Source organism: Opisthocomus hoazin, chromosome 20 (genome assembly GCF_030867145.1).
Source record: "Opisthocomus hoazin isolate bOpiHoa1 chromosome 20, bOpiHoa1.hap1, whole genome shotgun sequence".
Lineage (NCBI taxonomy): Eukaryota > Metazoa > Chordata > Aves > Opisthocomiformes > Opisthocomidae > Opisthocomus > Opisthocomus hoazin.
Window position 1 is genome coordinate 12,921,417 of NC_134433.1, and position 17,338 is coordinate 12,938,754.

The window sequence follows — 17,338 nt, forward strand, 5'->3', positions numbered from 1 at the left end:
ATGTAAACATTGCATGCCTTAGCTCAGTTTCTCCAGCCCCCTTTGATCTTATCTTTGCTACAGAACAGAGCAAGTTACTAAGAAATCACACACTATCACAATTTTTCTTTACTTCACAGATAGTTTATTCACATGATAAAGGGAATGGTAGAGAGAAGGCAAGATAAGTAATCAGCTTCTTAAAAATCTGGTGCCTGTTAGCATATGATGAAATTTTTCTTTAAATTGTCTGAGTTTAGAGACTTGAGCGCTCACCTTCAGAAGTCACACCCACTATGCACCACCTCGTGGTGTGTGAGGCTGTGCGCTTGTGTGTGCACGAGAAAAGGTACTAAATACTCATTTAAGAGACATTTGTCTGCTCTATACAAATTGCTCTAATCAATATTCAGTATCTACAATAGAAAATATGCACAACCAGATTGTCCTAGATTTACCCAAAATGAGACAGCGACAAGTATAATTAGTATTATGTAAATAAGCAGATCCATGTCATATGCTTAAAAGGAAGAGGAGGCGGAGGGGAGTACTTTGACCATTCAGTACAGATATTAATTACAGAAAAAAATGGACTTGCATGCATTTGCCATCAGCTTTCAAATGAAAAGCAGCACTATTTCATGCACTATCCCATAATCATTTTGCAACTGAGGTTTGAATGACTGAAGAGTGTAGTGACAAGTCAGTACTCCAGTCTCTTTACTGTGTTTAAGGTAGACTTATCTTCCTGGTTTTTTTATAAAACAGTAACACTGACTCATGACCACAGTTTGTAACAATGTGTAAAATTACATTTCTGGGATTAAAGAATGAACCTAAACTAATAAAAAAATTACCTAACAGAAAAAAAATTTATTAGCTCACCGCAACATAGGAAGTTACATCTTCAGCATCATAATAGAAAACGGCTTTACCTTCTTAATATCTGCAGATCTCAACCCTTCCTGCAGAGGATGTACTAAAGGCAAGACAGTAGCTGCACTGACACGCTGAAAATGGGAATCGGAGACTTGTTCAAGACGTGGTCGCTTAGATTCCAGTGAATCATGATCTGTCTGAGATGGACCTGGATGAAATTGCTGTTCATATCCAGTTCTCCTTTCCTGAGGCCTAATACACAGAAGAGATAAACTATAAAAATACACATTCTCCATGGAAGAACACTATTTGGTGTTCCTCAGCCCTCTTCAAATATTCAGGAAATGCAATTTAGTGAAGCTCCTTCTAAACAGTAGGGCAGACAAATGTTTTTAAGTATCAACTTCAAAAAACACAACAGCTAAAATCCATTGAAAAAGTTAACTTGAATCTTAAAAGACACTGTTTAAATGCATGCCTATCATTACAAACCCTTAAAGAAACTTACCACTGCTACAGTGATATTGTTCAAAGCTCTAATTCAAATTATAAACAAAAAAAAATCCATGAGATAAATACAGTACTACATTCCACTGAACACAGATGACCACAACAGCTCCATTATTTCATTTTTGCAGTCAAATAATTCTTAAATACACACAGAATGCTTCAAATGAGCCATGAGTCTATCTGGAATTTGATCTCTACTAAAAAGCTACTGTATGACAGAAACAGTCATTGACTGAATCCATGAGTCGTTTGAAAACTCCTCCTTCTCAGAAAAATGCATAAGAACAGTATCGCTAGCTTTTTTACAGTGCAATGCACAGGATGTCCATAAAATAACCTCATATGCTTCAACATCTTCCTATGAAGTGCCACTGAAGAGATGACAGTAGTTTCCTGTATTTTGCCAGAACTATTGAACAAGCTTCTATAAATTTACGGGGGGGTGGGGGGTGGGGTGGGGGGGGCAGGGCAGGATTTACTTCTGCTAGAAACTGAAGTTTTGAGAACTCTAAAAGCTACTATGATTCTCAGAACTGAAACAGAGCCTTACTGGCATTTTGGTGACAAAAGATGAAGGCAATATGCAAGCCCCAAATTTCACTATCATCAAGTTATTCCTGGGAATATTCTAACAAGATTTGAAGCTAGACCAGTATTTACATAACACTCATCACTGGTATTTGTTCAGAACCAAATACCTCAGTTATAGCCAAAATAAACTGCTAGCAGTAATCCAGCACATAGATTTGCTCCTATTAGATATACTTACTAAGAGTCCAAGAAAAAAAAAAAAAAAGCAGTTACAAGCAATAACATTTGCTTACAACTGTACATCAGCATACTAATACGCTAAAGAACTGAGGTGTAAGCTCTCCCCTAAACAGAAGTATATTCTTGCTAACTTACTACAATCCAGTTAATCTTCTTCTGATCTATAGTGCGTTTTTAATTTCTAAATTTGGTTTTCAAAGTAGATCCAATATTCTCCAGGTATATAGTCAAATATATGTTCTAGTATGTCTGAAGACTTTCTTGAACCTATCAGCCTTACAGTAATATTAATGTACGTTTGAAGATTCATCAACATCCACTGTGAAGTAACCTGTTTCACTGAGATGTAAGATATTTCCAATCTGAAACTAAATTACAACATACGATTCAGTGTAGTTGTCCACTATAGGCATCCTCAGTTAACCTACTGGACCCCAGATCCATTGCATCTATTTACACAGAGACAGGAGTGGTATACACGACTGACAAAAAGGGTATTTAGAATAAATGACATGAAGTTGTCGAGTGTCTTGCCAAAAGTAGTACACACTCTGATTTAGTCCTCTGTGCCTAGAAGTCCATTTTGTGCCACATTTCAGTGCTTTACAATTCTTACAACTCAATACCCAATTAGCTCTGTTGTTTCTTACTTGTCCAGCCACAAAGATACCATCTGTTGAATAAGCAAGCCTAATCTAGGAAATACAACAGGTAGTATTTACACCGTAACAATTCTTGCACTTGTTACTTCTACTCAGCAAGACTAAGTTATCCAAAGTTATAAACTTTACGCACTTTCAGCCTAAATGGCATTAAAAAGCTTGCAGTGTGCACTTGGATTGTCAGAAGCTTACTTCCAGTGTTGTTGGGAGAGGTGTGGGAAAGGCGAAGCAGACTGTCACTTCCTGTCTGTGACACAAATATATTCATTAAGCCAAAGGGACTGAGGAATTACACAACAGCTACAACGCTCAAATGCAGGAGACTGACACTGTTACAACAATGGAACATTGATTACTAAAGTCAAATACTTACGCAAAAAACTGTAAAACTCAAAAAACCCTTTCTATTCAGAAGTTCAAATTAACTTCACAGAAAGCACACACTCTTAGAAGATTTCTGTTCATATACTTCAAAGCCAGCATCCTCACCTGTCAGAGCCTGGGTGAAATTCAGAAAGCAAGGAAGGCCTGCGCCGAAGTTGCTGCTGCTGCTGTTGCTGCTGCTGCTGCTGCAAGAGCTGGGTTGCCTGACTGACTTCCAGGTGAGACGAACGATAATCGGGAACTGCAAACTCCTAAATGAAACACACTTCTGACGTTAACAAGAACAAAGGTGCAGAAGACAGGATCAAAAGCATTTGGTGTCACCAAAGAATCATTTCCAAAGTTATTAAATACAGACCAAGACCAGATCACCACAGCCTTATTCCAACTCAAAAAATAAAGTTTGTAAATGGCAGTTCTAAGTTTTAAGTGAACTTTAAAGAGACTAAATATTTATGCTAAGAATTCTGCCTAGCTTACTAACAACTTCTAACAAAACACAAATGACTTTGCAGCAGAAGAATATGCTTTAAAAAAAAATCCTTTAAAATTAATTTTGCACATCCAACTACACTGGTAAACTGAGAATGCATTTCAGCAACCCCAAGGCAATTCCTTCTGTTATCACCTCAAGACATTTTTATATCAGACACTGTTAATTAGGACTCAGAGTCAGACAAGATGTACCTTCTGACTGATATAATTTATAATCAGTGAGGTACAAAACAATTTATTTGTATATATATGCCTTCAACCACTTGCTTTCAAAAGTTATGTGCAGCTGGCATTGACCGAAGAGAAGCTCTACAAGACACGCAGTAGGTCATTACCCATAAGATTTAGTGTTTACAAATTATCTAAAAATAAATATAGAGCAAGCCAAAAAGCTCCAGTTCTTGGATTTCCTTTTACAAACATGTGAGTAGAACAAAACATCTAAAGTATCTGTAGCAAGAGGAGAATTTCATTAAAATGAGGCAAACCTGAGCTGTTCTAAAGCCAAAAGCTAGTCCTCCACAGTCTGCCACGCCATAGAAAGCACAGGATGGCAGAATAAACGCTCAGCAGAAATGACCAAGTGGAAGATTCTTAGAAATCCATTCCTCCAATTCTCGCTAGCGGAACACAGCTAGTTGGAAGCATTAGTGCAGCTGCTCCAGAAAAAAAACAGAGCGTAACACAAGTTTTTACACTTCAGATTCACATTCTACACCTTGCACACAGACTTTGTCAAGAACTACATCTAGTTTACAGATAATCTAGCCCAATACTCCTTACATAGAAGAAGGAAAGATGACTACGGGTTCACTAGTTACGCTCCTGGGCTTAATATGAGATTAATTCCCCATAAAAATTTAGTACCCACAAATGCCCCAAGAGCCCAGTCTCTCAAAGGATTTGTTAGGCCCAGAACATTGCATTCATCTTAAATGTATATTAACTGTAGACAGGTCATTTGCAAATTCTTGGAAAACTATTGCTAGCAATACATATGAACTCAGACACACTTAGTTGGTCAAATTTAGTATGACAACTAAACACTAAGAAATTAATGTAAAACTGCAACAAAAGTTGATGAACACAATCCCTAGTGAATTTATTCAAACTACAGGAAACCAATGATAAGCCCAGGAATTTTATATTCATTCATTCATTCATTACAGTTTTCTGTAAAAAAAAAAGTAAAAAAGCAGTTACATATATAAACTTGAAGCAAAATGCAGAATGCTTTCAGAGAAGAAAAAAAAAAAAAGGGAAGGGAAGGGAAAACAAAGCAAACCATCCCACAACTAAAGCAACACTGGCAGCAGTTCTTAGCAGGCAAAACATTTCCTTTGCCACTTCAAGCGTTTATTTACATTTGATTTTTTAACATTAAAAAAGTAGAGGAAGTAAGAATCAAAAACACTCAACCTACTGAGGAGACAAGATTCTCAATGGACAGTGTTTAAGACAGGTCTATTTCCAAAGAAGAGTTTTGCAAGTTTGAGCAGACTTACAAATGCTAAATAATAAGAAATATTGACAAGCTGACAAGTGGTAGGGTTTTATTTAGGAAACTTTCACAGTTTTATAGAGCATTTTTTAATACTAGTCTACCTACCATGAAAGAAGAAGTAAAAAAGGAATAAAAAAAACAAAACCAAAAACCAGCAAAAGCTTCAAAAAGTCAAAACTGCAGTCAGTGGTAGTCAGGGATTTTAATATTTCAGCTACAGCATCGCAGGAAGGCATAATTCAACAGGCAATTATGTCCTTTCAAGTTAATACTTCAGAAGCAACCAAGAAGCAGCACATGGCTACAGATGATCGTTCCCAGAACTTACACCATAGTCAGACCCTCATTCAAAGAGCCAAGCTACTTGAATAAGTAGACCCATCAGCATTAATGCAAGAGCCAAACTCCAAAGTCACAAGCAACATCGTCACACAGACTTCTCCATCAGTTTTAACTGGGCATATTTGTCTGCAACTCGACTGTTTCCAAATGTGAATGACTTTGTAATGCATTGGTTTACAAAACAAAATAAAATCCCATTTGGCACAGCAAACACCCAAATTATACTCTTGCTAAATTTGTAACCCTCTGTCCCCTTACCTGTTGGTGCCGGGTGCTAGGGAAGGTGTACTGGACAGAGTGAGCAGGGTAACGACTCTGTTCTGTGCTGAATGCTCCTTGGTTAGGAGGGTAGCCTGAACTTGACATTATCAGAGAAGAAGTCTTCACAAAGCTGTGAGATCAAGACCAGCAAGCAATCATGTTTCTAGGAAACCGCCTAAAGGAAAAAAGATCACTGATAAGCACTGAAGTACCAGATGTACTCACAATACATTACAGCCATAGTCACCTAAGCAAAACAACCATTACCAGTAAAAGCTTTTTCCTGATGTTTTTATTTAATAGGTTACTCTAGTCTGAAATATGTTAACGGGTCTTAAATGGGCTCAAAATGAGACATGTCAGCATTGTCCACACAAAGATTTGAGGATTATATTGTCAGAATACATCATTTTACCAGTTACCAGTTGAATTAGGAGGATTTTAAAAGAAAAGTAGGTCACTTTAAATAGATGTTAAGGAGGTTATAACAGTCTATAGATGAAGTCTTTATTTACAGTAAATTTCTTTAGCCCAACGTGAAGTTCACTTTCATTTCTTCTACAGAGTTTTTGATTCTATGAACTGTCTCTTACTTTCAGGTTCAGGTAGTCTTAGGGTTGCTTGAGTCCATGCCACCTGCAGTTCATTAAACCACAGTGTATTACTCAGGCCCTAAAATACTATTACCATCTAACAGCAGCTTGACAAAAGTAGTTAGTAAAAGAGGCAGTCACAAAGGAAAAAAACGCCGTTTCAATTGACAGGATAGTTTGTCTCCTATGGGATGCCAGAAGCTTCATATACTATGAAGCCTTAAAACAACCCTGCTTAGCTGACATTCGATGACCGCTTTGCCTCTGTTGTATTCTCCAGCTACAGATTAACAGTGAACACTGAAATCCACACTGATCTGGGGAAGATTTTAAATACTCAGAAAATCCAGACAAGTTCATTAACAAAGTCTGAGCATCTACAAAGCTGTGTATCATTTCAGCTGCTAAAGATTAGAAGACATTGATTAAACACCACGGTCTGACCAAAAAAGCAGGACATACGTTTTCTTAAACACAAGATATTTCTCTCTGACAGCTGAAAAGATGTAATCCATGGAGCATACGTATCAAATACAGAATTCTATCAGACCTGTAGCAAGTTCTCAACCCCTGGTCCAGAGCCTAGCTGACATATCAGACCTTCAAATAAAGTAACTGTTGATCCCTGCCTAGATAGCTTCATTTCAAAGCACATTAATCTGCAGCCTTTCACAAACATCACATGTAAAGTTATACTTCTGAACTGCATTTTCCATTAACAGTCAATAGACAAAATCAGCTCAGGAAAGGACCAGACACAGCAAGCTACACAAACAGACCTTAAAGTTTACCTGACTTATTTTATCTTTCCTGTTCTGGTTGGGGTTTTTTCCCCACCCCTCCATCAAACAAAGCAAGCTTTACATGTTGGACTACCAGAATAGTGAGACAAATTTAGATTTAACTCATAAACCTGATTTTCAGATATGAAAAAAGAAAAACCTACAGTTTCTTCATCAAAGCAATATTATAGATCACTAGTTGTGTTCTTTATAGTACCTATATATCTACTACAGTACCTATAATTCATATCCAAGTGACAAGTTCTAACACAGAATTCTTCACCATTAATACGTATTATGCTTCATCATTCATACTGCACTCATTAGAGTACATCTTTACCAACTATGTGATGGTCTAATAGGTCTGAGTCATATGTACTCCATTTAATCAAGAAAAAACGTCAGAAAGCAAGCAGTTTTAGCTAATAGACATTGTGATACTTAGTTGCAAGCTATAGTACCTGAACACTCAAATATATTCCTACCTCCAAGCTACAGCAGAAAAACCTTTGCTTTTTCTCTCTCAACTTCAGTGAAAGTCCATGGAAAACTATGGCATAAAGCTGACTGTTAGCTCAACCAAACGTTTACTGATGTGAAACTACTCCCATCACAGGCTGGTGAACATCTATTATTAAATGAACAACTGGCTGCATGGTATAAGGATGCTCAAACAATTTAAGGTTACAAAAGTACAAATTTTAGTTTGATGAATTGCTGATGCCCTAACTTGTGCTACGTCACCAGCCGTGTATCTTCATATGCAGTCCTCATGAATATGCGGAAGATGACTAACTGGATTTTTATACATACGGACATCTGCTACACCTTAAAAACTTTTGTGAGGAATAAAGACAGTAATACTTGATGTGATCACAGCTCTTTTAGCCCAATATGCTGTGACTGACAATGGCCAGCAGCAGGCATTTAGGAAGCACCTATCAGTGCCTTACCAACAAACTCTCCAACCTTCTAGGGGCTCCCAGACACCCTCCTCGTGGCTCAGCAATTCCTTGAGTCAGAGCCCTTCTGTTTAAGATTTCTTAATGGCCTTCTCTTCCATCGGTTTGTCCAGCTGTTTTCTGAACTAGTATAAACTCTCAGCATTCACAACTGGTTGTTACAAGAACTTCTGCAGTTTAGTGGCACTTTGCATGAGAAACCACTAGCTCTTGTTTGCTCTGGACCCACTACCTTCCTTTAACATTTCTAGTTCTGGCATTGGAACAGACCAAACATCTATTTCCAATTTTTGTTTTTTTTTTCCTCCTGTTGCACATGTGATTCTGTAGACGTCTATCATATACCTTCAGCTGCACCTTTCCATGCTGAAGAATCCTAATCTTCTTGGCTGTTCCTTGTCAACCACTTCCAAAACTTCTCTAGTTCCGTGATACCCATTCTGAGGCCAGGGAGCCAGAAATGCACACCGGATTCTGGGAAAGTATCCATAAATACTCCTCCTGTTCTTGCTCCCTTCCCTGACATGCTGACCACAGTCAGGCAGATCTGCAGAATTTGGGGATGCAGAGGGGATCAGGGGAACAACCACTTGAAAGATCACACATGCGCAAAGGCCAGCTACTGCATGATTCCAGGCCCTTTCTTTTTTCTCTGTGTCAAGATACATCTTCTCTTTATTTTCTCAATATTCAGTCAAACCAACAAGTCGATCATTAACCCAGGTGCTGAAAGTTCAATCCACACTCACTTTGTATGAAGCTATAAAGGCTATTTTTCCATTCACAAGAACTGTAGTTTACCGATTGTCACGTTTGTGTTGGGTCTGTTGGTCTTGAAACCTTCAATTGATATAAGAACCTTTCACAACCACCAGCAACAGTAGGTCCTGGCCACCTCTCCCGATTCTGTGCTAGATGTGGAAAGATGAGGGAGAGAAGGCGGGCACAGCACACAAGCATGAACATCCTTCATCCATCCAGCAATGTCAACTTAAACACCGTATCTCACAAACTACAAGTTTTACATAATACATATTAAAACATTCAGTCTAACGGCCTTCCTACTGAGAACTGCAAGTACGATCATGTTTGTAGCACCACAATATTCAAAAAAAGTGAAACAAAGAAAAGCTGCCAACAGAGGAAGGCAACAGAAACAGTATTAGAGGTTATGACTGTGTTCAATAAGAGAAGTGGGAAGAGAGGGAAAAAAAAGAAAAAATGAAGTTATCAATGGTGGGGGTACATTCTTCTTCCTCCCTGAGGGAACTGACACAACAGCAGGAAGAGATAAGGGCGGTAACAGTAAAGGAAAATACACAGTTGCATGGCAATTACAAGGTGGGGAGGGAACTAAAGGATGGGGATTCTGCGTAGGATCTCATTTCTTTCAAGACAAAATCAACACTGTAGTACAACACCACACACAATGACACTGAAGTACAATACTCCCTCCCTCCAACCCTCCTTTTCTTGCTACATTTACATGAGCCTGCACGCTCTCCTAATTTGACCTCTGTACATGCCCTGCAGACCCCATCTTACCTTCCAGTCTCCCATAGTATGAGTTTGTTTATGCTCTCTGCCATAGTGGAGAGGGGGAGTTGTGCCAATATTCGCCTACAGAATTACCACCAATGTTCTGCTCACCTTTCCCTGTTTTACTGCTTTAATTCTGCAACTGTGGATGTAAGTACTTGACTTCAGCTCTTCTTTCTCTGCAGGCAACCTGATGACCTTTAATCTAAATGCATCTGCCTCTCTCTCTTCAGCATCTGTTTGCACGTATCCAGCAGACACACGATTATTCTTCATCAATCTATTTCTTGGTCAGTGAGGGCAATGCCTGCTTCCTGCTGTAACCTCTCCAAGTTCCATACATTCAGATTATGTTTAAATACAGCAGGTTTTTTTGCATAAAATTTTAACTGTGTGTGTAGACTGTAAATGATCACATCCGGGCTTTCCTCGCTGCTGTATCCTTGCATTAGTCACGACGAACTTAGTCTAGCTCCACTCAAATCCAGTCAGAATCCTCCTTTAAAGCGCCTCGCTATTAACTCTCTCTGCCTCTCCATCCCTGCCACTGGTTCCCTCCTCTCTGCCGGAACGGAGGCTGCTCATCTTCATTTTCAGCACCCTTGACAAAGTACGACAGAAGAAATCAACTTCCAACTCTGCTCAGTCAATGACAGCAAGATTCTATTTTCAGACAAGTATTTTCATACCTTTTGATGTTTATTCTGCTAATTTCAGAGGTTTCTGACATAAACATTTATAATAACTGCTACAGACTTTAGATTCCTGCCTTAAACGTCTCACAAAGACAAAGTCAGGTTGCGAATACTTTCATACAGCTGCCAACCAGGATGTCAAACTGTCTGTCTCGCTGAATACTGACAGCTAGAAGGGGCAGAAAGAAATATTTATTGTTTTTTCCTTTAGAATCCAGTCCATTCTGCTGTAGTGTCCCACTTCACTGACATTCCCAGGCTCTGTGGTAAAACATTAGGGATAGGGAAACCCAGTAGTGTCAAATGGATAATATTAAAAAAAATTACAGAAGAAGTAGGAGCAAAGAGTCAAAAAAGAAACTGTTAAGTAAGTTTCAGGAACTGTAAATAGATACTCAGCCCTGTGTTAATTTGAGCTTCTTGGGCAAGGAAATAATTTAACAATGTTTACTTCTAAAGGTATGACAATGTTTTACTCTTTGGCTAGCTCAAGCTACTGAACAGATTCAGTTCAGACTTCCTCTAAAAAGCTACTGTTCACACATTTGTCATATGCGGAGAATTTTGACTACGTTACAAATCATTTAGAACTGGATATTATAACAGCAACAGCCATAGCATAATTCCAGATTTGGCTTCTATGAGGCAGTACTAATTTGAACAATCTCTCTTGATCTCCAGATCTCAAGATGCTTCAGAAAGAAGCAGAAGTACACATTATCTTCACTATACACACGGGAAAATGAGTCACAGAAGGGTTAAGAAATCGATCAAAGACTCCCCAGGAAATAGCCACTGACTGAATCAGAAATAAGGCTCAAGTCTTGCAGCACTTTAAGCAGGCAAAAGCTAGCACTGCCCAAGAAAAGCTGTTCTTCACTGGGGAAAATACAACAGGTTAAAAACTGTGACTATTTTTAGCAGGCCTGTTCCCCAAAACCGGTCAACGCACGGCCACACAAATGTTTACACCAGCAGAAGGGAGGAGGTCAAGAGGCCAGCTGGTGGGACCAGGGCCCCGCGCACCGGAATAGCCCATCTCCTGCTCTCACACCCAGCTTCACGGATAAAAGACTGGTCTCATGGGTAGATTCAGTTTTTCTTCACGTACACAAAATAAGCTAACACTTCCGCATTTAGAGAAATTTTCATGCCATCTTCAAGTATTTAACCAACATTTGATAATTAAATTTCACATCCTTCTGGGAATTTTCCTCATCTTGTTTTTGAGCAAACTAAGGGTGATATAAAGAGTGCAGAGAATTAGATTACAGTCATACAAGGCTTAAACCGAGTTGAGGGATTTTGTTTTTACAACAGCAGCCCTAGTAAATTGAGCTCTGATGTAACTAACCTGTGGCAGAACAAGGAAGGCTCTGCCTTACGCAGGGGATCTACTGTGAATCACAAAATTAATTCAGGGATATTTATTCAAAGTTTACTCTGGTGAGAAAATGAAGAGTGAAGGGACTGTTTCAGCAGTGGTTAGGAAGGCTTCATCCAAAGCATGATAACAATACTCGTGAATAATTCTTTCTGTGATTTCACTTTATAAAAAGGTAATGAAACAATCTCATGGAGAAAAAAACCAAAACAAACAGGCCATATTTAAGGACCAACCTATTAAATTACAATAACTAGTTTTCATGAATTACAGACTTGTGTCCATACCTTCAAAACATAATGCTCCAACTCACATACAGTAACACAAAATTGCAAGTGGAGAGTCACATAAGTAAAACCCTTCAAGTATATGCGGAAAACAAATCTTCCTAGTAGTATTTGTATTTTGTCAGATAATCGTGAATCTGTTCAAGCACTCAAGCAAAAACATCAAATTTGCATCTTGGGGATACGCCACACAAGAAAATACTAACATGTACATTTCCAACACATTTCTAAAAATAGTTTAATGGGTCCAACCTCCATGTAAAAAGATATTTGTTCAAACTAATAGACACAGTAAAAGGCTAAGTATTACTTACCATCTAAAACTCCAATACTCGGAACGTTAACGGTACTGTTACAAGCCAGGACTGACTTAGCAGTCTAGAAGTCTTAACTAAAAAAGCCCTAGACACTTCAAGAGCAGTTATCGGTCCTTCAGTCACTGCCTTAATGTCCAATTATCACCACAGTCATGCGACAGTTATTCAGAAAAACAACAATGAAAAAAATCCAGTGACAAAGAAAAAAGTTTGGGTTCAAACTGATCTATGATAACCTTCAAATTTGATTATACAAAGTTCTGCTAAGTATTGTGGAATGGGATGGGACGGTAAGTGAGAAAATTAGCTGACGGACCATCAGATAGGACAATCCTAAAAGGTACAGGATTTTCATTCAAGAACCTACCAGAAGGTTGATGTCTGATCAGATTTACAATAATTCTGTGCTTTAAAACAAGGACTGAAGGAAGCATATTCCAACTACAATACCCAAGCTTACAGGTGTGCTTATAAGTATGAAAATCTGCTGGGCATACTCCCCAAAAGATGAAAGGTTCTTTGCATGCTACAAGCAAAAAATGTTAATAGGTCAACATTGAAATTAAAGACAATTTAAGTAACGGTTATTTAAACACGTTCCAGAATACTGTGCTTCTCATTTTTGCAAAACACAGACATCATCCTCAAAGCTCAGGACCTCTTCCACATTTTCTTTAATCTTTTTCCACTCAGTTTATGTTGCAGAATACTCTGAAGCTCCTAGTGAAAGCATATGGCCATATGCTATTAGAATGACTAGAAACAATTAACATATTTTCTCCAACTTGAGAACAACTAACTGCTGAATTTTCCATGACAATTCCGCTTGTGCAAATGCCATTTCCTTTTCTGTGACAGACATTAAAAATATACCATAAAATCCTGAGAACTTTAATCTCACATAGTTGCACCCTGTCTACTCACAAAGTTATTGACGTAAAAATTGCTATTTCTAGCCCCGCTAGAAATACAGTAAAAAAATTAACATCTATAAGGGTGCGTTTTACTAGTAACACTAATTAACATTCTCTCCATTAATTAACATTATATGAATCAAGCCATAAAAACAGCAATATGGGGGCATTTGAAAAAAGATGCCCAGAAAAGCCGAACATTTGAATTTGTCCCTTCTCACACCATGAAATTTCCATTTGTGTACAACGTTGACTTTTTCCTGAATGTCCGAAGCATTAACTCACGATTATGCTATACAGTGTCTGACTCGTATTCTATATGACATGGTAGCATGGTATACTTTAATTCAGCCAATTAGAGAAGTGACAGAAGTCAAGGAGCACTACAGCCATCAATTCAAGATGTCACATTTACTCTATACTAGCAAGAATCTTCCATCTGCATCAGGCTGGATAAAAAATTAAAATAGGAATTTATACTCCAAACTTTAATAGAAAAAGATTTTCCATTAACAGACTACCAGCTCCTTAAAGTACGTAAATTGTAGCTTTTGGACCATTAAATATCAAGCAAGTATTAAAAGAGTACTTCAAAATTATTTTTACTGCCATTTCAAAAGGTAAATATCGGTTGCTCACTTCCATATGCAATTTACAACCAAACTGTTGCCACATCTCAGGATCACATTGTTATACTTCATCTTGAAATAACAGTTTCTCTCTCTCCTGCTAGGAAACTACAAATACAAACAGAATTTGTGCTCTACCGAAATGGGGTCGATCAAATTCAGCTGACAAGATACTCTTCTCCAGGAAATTCTATTTTAACCTCTCCTGTAATTTACGAGCTTAAAGAAAAGTTCCTAATGCACGATATCAAGATCCAGGCTATACAGAACTTTGCTGTATTATACGGGGGATCATAACAGGAAAAACTAAGACTACATTAATATCTTGGGAAGTTTCTAACCAGCTACCCACTCGCCTCGCAAAAAACCCCACCCACGGGGTGGTGAGCGCATACATTTCAAATAAGAGTACATGTCTTCAGCATCCGCTCACCAGTGAACACGCTAACACACAACAGGGTACAGAGAATCCCTGAGGGAGGAAACCATCTCTTCTGAGTTTTATCGAGGAATAGCACTTACTGATTGTGAAGGAGCCTGTTCAGCTCTCTTCTGCCAAGGAGGTCACAATAACACCAAAACTATCCAAAAGAGGTAGGGGAAGGCCTCCATTCAGAAATGGAAAATAAGGATGTAGACATTTCCTTGACTAAAAGTACCACTGAGCAATCATGTAAATCATAGAAGGGTACAAACCTTACAAGATTTTCTGCTTTTAACAGTGTATCATAGAAAAGTAGATAGGTTATTTCCTGAAGACATTTAAAACTTATTTTGGTTTTCCCAGCAACACCAGATTCTTGTTCCTCATTGTCCCAATATAGCAAATAGCATGCAGTTAATGTATACCACAAAAAAAAATTCATTAGCCAAAGACCAGGAACTAAATCTACAGAATTGAATGTCCAAAGCAAACCCTACAAAATCCAAACACTGCACAGATAAGGTCTCTCACTCACAAGGGGAGACTGCTTTTTTCTGAGATAACTGCCGCAGTTCCCAAACCCCAGACATCTACCTGGCCCCTTTTGAAGGGCCCCATCCCTGTCACAGGGGTAATTCAAGCGGTTATGAAACACCAACTGAAGCATTCAAACTTCACCCACAAAACTATACAGTGAAACACAGACCAACCCAAGCACCCTCCGATGTACCAGTTTGTAGCATGCAACAGGTTCAAGAGATGTTATGCAAACAGCGGTGACAAGAACTACGACAACCTTCCTCGGCAAGTCATCCTCATGCACAAGTCATTGTCCAACAACTCACTGAGGTTTACTCAAATTCACCTATTTCCTCCCATTTCATCTATGATTTAGAAATAACCATGATTATCTCAAACTTCATATGTATCATACATTATGCATAAAATATTATTTCAAAACAACAATTTTTGCTTCCCCCTCTCGGACTGAAAACATAGGCACTTTAAAAACAGCTACTGCACACGAATTTATTCCTCCACTGTTCATCTGTCTGCAGGTAAAACTGCTTTTGACATCATCTAACACACAAGAAATTATGTGGTCATGGTTTTAAGTTTCCAGTCTCTTTTTGTAGTTCATTCGTTATCAAAAGCATATCTGTAGTAGCAGCTTTTTAAGGCAGCTTTGGTTTGGAAAAGGAAGTAAAAACTTGAGTAATTCATACTGAATAAACCCATAGCTCCACAAGCTACAATGTATTATAAGAGAAACCACATACTATAACGTGGGGTTCAGGACAAACTAAGTATCAGCCTCATCACTCTCCTCAGTTGACTGGGTTCAGATAAAATCAAGTCTAGATTTTTTTTTTTCTTCTCTCTGTACGCAAGAGCAATGCCTAGGTCTATTCAGACACTCCACAGGAAACGCACCAGGGCCTTCTGGAAACAAAGTTTATTGTGATTACATTTATGATTAAGTTTGAGATATTCTACTTCATAGGGAATGCAACATTCTATAAAAATATAACTCCAATTGAGAGTCACGCAACAGCCTCCAGGTCGCAGAAAAAGGCAAAGAATGGAACAGATCTTGAACTATGAATGGTATAAGTAAACCTTTATATCTGCGAAAAAACAACCCAGAACTCCAAAGTTCTAGATATGTGTAAGTCTGATCTTTGAGACCATAGTGAAACATCAGCACCTATACAAATAATGGCTATAATGGAACAGACAAGTGACCACATTTATTAAGAAACTATTTGGCAATAACATTCCAAGAAAGCTAAACCATGAAATCACACTGATTATACGGCAGAATTCCCACCTTCCAGACACCCTTCTCTGTCAATACAGCATTTCAAATAGCATAAAAACAGAAACAATAGTTGAAGAAACTCTACAGTGGATAACCAAGTATATACAGTTTTTTTGATTTAAACTAATTCTTCCCCCCCCAACTACTATTAATGAGGTGAAGAATACAGCTGAACTGTAATAATATATTATATTATATATATTATATTATATATATTATATGTATCTAGTTTGCTGAACAGCATTTGCACTTGTAAGGAACTTACATGGGCTTAACTTTCTAACAATGACAACCAGGACATGAATCCGCAGGTTTCTCCATTTAGGACAGCATCCGCTTTTCAGAGCGGCCCCAGGTTGTGCCCTGGAACCCCACCAGCAACAGCCCAGTGGATGCTCCATGTGGAGCGTGTGGCCTGTGCCCTGCAGCCATGGAACGCGACTGCAGCTGTTCTGAACTCTCGATGGGACAAGCGTGCCTCTGACTTCACGAACACTACAAAGAGAATTAATCAAATGCACTTTCCCTGGTGCACAGCATAAGGCACAACAGAATGTAAGGAACAAGAGAAGGTATTAAAATAAAAATAATAGTTTAGCATATTTTATAATTTACCTCATCCTTTTTCATTTACAGGTATTCCTTCCCTCGTGATCTTTGTGAATGTATTTTCATTTTCAGTTTTAACATAAGACTAGTCACTCGACTTGCACAGAATTTTTAAGTTCTGGTCAAGAGTTTGTCCAGATAATCTGTCTGCATAAAAACCACATTTCTGAATTTTTTACTGCTAAGACTTATGAACAATATGAATTTTCAGAGGTGGCTGATGCATCTTTGTACCAACACAGTGTCTTAATTTTGCAATACCCTTTGTAATCATAAGCAGGTGAAGTCATTGACTTCAAAACCACATAGACCAACATCCTCCTTAAGCCTGAAGAAAAAAACCTGCACATCAAATCAGTCTGGGAGCGGCAACATTACACGAGTGGTTTAGACGTGAAGCTATTCAAGGACACAGAAATCTCTCTTAGGATGCTGGGAGGAAACATAGCTCCAAGGTAAGACTGAGCTCTCTCTATGCACACCAACTAACTAGACTTGAGCCCCAGTAGGCCCAGACTGCGGTAGTCATTTAACAGATGGCGGATAAACACTGAACCAGCACGGAAGAGGAAGGGAACATCACAAAACATCATT

At 38.4% G+C, this 17,338-nt stretch overlaps 1 protein-coding gene across 3 annotated transcripts in view; it reads right to left on the bottom strand.

The window, feature by feature from the left end:
* NCOR1 (nuclear receptor corepressor 1) overlaps positions 1-17,338 on the bottom strand; it is a 70,115-nt gene that overhangs the window by 49,897 nt on the left and 2,880 nt on the right. For all 3 annotated transcript variants that reach the window (XM_075439913.1, XM_075439912.1, XM_075439914.1), the window contains exons 2-4: positions 5,785-5,962; positions 3,291-3,436; positions 915-1,110 (exon numbers count right to left, since the gene is read on the bottom strand). In XM_075439913.1, the coding sequence (XP_075296028.1) occupies positions 915-1,110; positions 3,291-3,436; positions 5,785-5,892 (450 nt within the window). In that variant the 5' untranslated portion in view covers positions 5,893-5,962. The remainder of the gene's footprint in view (positions 1-914; positions 1,111-3,290; positions 3,437-5,784; positions 5,963-17,338) is intronic.